General features: G+C 34.3%; 1 protein-coding gene across 1 annotated transcript; it reads left to right on the forward strand.

The window, feature by feature from the left end:
- The first annotated feature begins 1,672 nt into the window (after window positions 1-1,672).
- Window positions 1,673-2,608, forward strand: LOC127215825 (olfactory receptor 6C3). Its single transcript, XM_051176318.1, has one exon. The coding sequence runs from the start codon at window positions 1,673-1,675 to the stop codon at window positions 2,606-2,608; it is 936 nt and encodes a 311-aa protein (XP_051032275.1).
- Window positions 2,609-3,356: the final 748 nt, after the last annotated feature.

Here is a 3,356-nt window from a genome sequence, read left to right on the forward strand (position 1 = left end):
TTTGAAAGATATAATTACATATCAATTGTTAATGTGTTTCAGGTTTTCAAGAAAACACATTTCATAATTATTTTATTGCTCATGAACTATTAGACAAGAATGAAATGTGAAGCAACTGTAAGTCATGTAAATAGGTATTTAGTAGATGACAATATTGTGGGCTCTCTGGAATACAACAGTGAACACACTCTCAAGGGGGATCCACTAGTGAACAGAGTTAGAGGTTAGTGAAATATTGAAGGATGGCTTCTAGAAATCCCCCATGGTCTACAAGAGAGCAGAAGTACGGCCTGGACTTCGTTCAGTTCCCAAGGGCTCAAGTCTTTTGAAGTCAAAACAAATACACCTAGAGCATGTTACATAAGTACAAGCTGTCAGAAACATTTGTAGTCATAATAGCAATGTTGTCACCTTCTGAACTGCTCCTTAAGTTTTAGAAGCCTGGAGTATGTTTCCATATCTCCGAGAATTTTTAATAATCTATTTTTGTTTCAAGTATTTCAAGTAGTCATCATAAAGTTAAAAAAAACTGAATGAAGCCTGATGAATGTCCATCTAAACAGCCATACCTTTACACTCTGTTCTTCAGAGCAAGAGTCTGCCTTTTTAAAATACAGAGGCAACAATTTTCAGGATTTAACAAATCAAATCTAAAGAATACCACATCCTCTAGTGTTGTCTTAAAATAGCTGAGAATTAACTAAAAATAGGCGAAGATGAATAGGAACAGTTCTCTATGTATTGCTAGGTATCCTTGTGGATAAATAGACCCATACGAGTGATTTTTATATGGACGAAACAGCTGGAAAAGCAGAAGTATAATCAAAGGAAAGCATACTGTAGGATGATTCAAGAGACAGAGCTGCTGAGATCTATGGCAAGTAATGACTTTTTCAACTTGTGTTTTAGAGGAAAATGAAAAGCAAATAGTACATGTCTCTTTGATCTCAAAAGGCAGTTTTCATTGTATACATTCCTTTCTAACTTTGTAGACAAAATGTTAATTGAATTGAAAAGTAAATCATTACCTAAAGTATGTATTTCCTATTTGTTAAATAAGATAATTACATATTCTACATTAATTATATAACATATATATAATTTTATTTTGTTCTTAAGTTATTCCACAATAGATATTAAATCAAATTACTTAAACATGAATAATAATCTTTAAATACTTTATTTGCTAAGAATCATTGGCTGATTTCTTACATATAAAATAGTAAAGGGCTGTTACCTTTCAACAGCACTAAAAGAAACCAACATTTGTGTTTTTAGGAGGAAGTCTGCTCGAATGCATACATTAATTTAAAAGGGGATATTCATCTTTCATATTACTTATATGAATTTTAAGAATATTTCATCCTAATTAGACCCGATGCAAAAATTACTGACTTCACTTTCCATTTTCTAATGCTATGTCTTACAATATGAAAATTTCCTAATATCCCCTGTTATACTTAAGAGACTACTAAATAAGCAGCACTCAAATGCCTATAATAAAACAATGCAAAGGGGATAGCCCATATCTAATTATATGAAAGAAAAAAGATCCTTTAGAACTGCACCAGTAAGAATGGTGTTAATCATGAGTTACATTTTTCTCCTTTAATGTTTTCGTACCCTGTCTATCTTTACAAAAGGAAATAAACAGGAGGAGGTGAGGGAGGACATGAATCACACGGAGATTACAGAATTCGTCCTCTTAGGCCTTTCTGATGACCCTGACCTCCAGGTAGTGATTTTCCTCTTTTTATTCATCACATATGTACTAAGTGTCACTGGAAACCTGACTATCATCGTTTTGACCTTTTTAGACGTCCACCTACAAACACCAATGTATTTCTTCCTCCGGAACTTCGCTTTCTTTGAAGTCTCATTTACAAGTGTATGTATCCCGAGGTTTCTGGGGTCTATTGTCACCCGGAATAAGACAATTTCCTATAACAACTGTGCTGCTCAACTCTTTTTCTTTATCTTCATGGGTGTGTGTGAGTTTTACATTCTCACCGCCATGTCCTATGACCGCTATGTTGCTATCTGCAAGCCCCTTCACTACACAACTATCATGAACAGGAGACTCTGTACCTTGTTTGTGCTGTGTGCCTGGCTGGGTGGGTTTCTCACTGTGTTCCCTCCCCTTATGCTTTTGCTCCAACAGGATTACTGTGCTTCCAACGTCATTGATCATTTTGCCTGTGACTTTTTCCCCCTTTTACAACTGTCTTGCTCAGATACATTGTTTCTAGAAGTTATTGGTTTCTATGTTGCTCTGGTTACTCTGCTGTTCACGTTGGCATTGGTGATTATATCTTACATTTACATTATCAGGACTATTTTAAGAATTCCATCTACCAGCCAGAGGAAAAAAGCTTTCTCCACCTGTTCCTCTCACATGATTGTCATCTCCCTCTCTTATGGAAGCTGCATATTCATGTACGCCAATCCCTCCGCAAAAGAAAAGGCATCATTGACCAAAGGAGTGGCAATTCTCAATACCTCAGTTGTCCCCATGTTAAACCCTTTCATTTATACCCTAAGGAACCAGCAAGTAAAGCAAGCATTCAAGGGTGTGGTACACAAATTAGTATTTTCTATAAGCAAATGAAAATAAAGGTATGTTAAAAATATAGAATCTTATTAAGATGTAATTATATTCTTGAAATTATTAAATATCTGTATTAAGTATCCTCACTCTCAGTTTCTTTGTGTGTTATAATATAATAATTTTATAGTTTCACAGTCTTCCTCTTTTATTTCTATAATCAAAAATATATAATACATTTTTTACAAAATCTTTATAAATGTTGACAGCCTGGGAAACCCAAGTCAGATCAAATCCCTGTACCAAGAAGGAAAACCAGGCACAAAGTTCCATCCCTAGCCTGGGAACTCTCGGCAGTTCTTAGATATCAGAAAAGGATAGTTTTTTCCCTAAGACCTGGATAAGTTGTTTACACTACAGTGGAAGGCCACATACCTAACAATATTTGAGAAGCACAAACTGGCCTTGGTGGTCCAAAAAGAACAAGGACACAAAATAAAATGATAAACAGTGATCAAATTATGTTGTACAAAATTCCCAAATAATTAAAATAATAAAATTTATTTTCTGGAGATGTTACAATTATTTTAAGAAATACTCTATGGGAGGATATCATATAGCAGTTTTAATTATGTTAATATATCCATAAAGTATGTCATCAAATACTTCAGGAAGCCTACCTGTTCTCTATTCTCAGTCCCTACAAGCAATATGCTCTATTGCAAAGTATCTTAAATGCAAGGTTATACTTGGTAAAATTTAAATGTGCCACACTTGTTTTCTCTGTAAATTAAATGAGTTACTCCTTCAA

The sequence above is a fragment of the Phodopus roborovskii genome, unplaced genomic scaffold (genome assembly GCF_943737965.1).
Source record: "Phodopus roborovskii unplaced genomic scaffold, PHOROB, whole genome shotgun sequence".
Lineage (NCBI taxonomy): Eukaryota > Metazoa > Chordata > Mammalia > Rodentia > Cricetidae > Phodopus > Phodopus roborovskii.

What these genes read in the sequence shown, in the direction of transcription:
- LOC127215825 (XM_051176318.1), top strand. Translation starts at nt 1,673, where the DNA reads ATGAATCACACGGAGATTACAGAATTCGTCCTCTTAGGCCTTTCTGAT.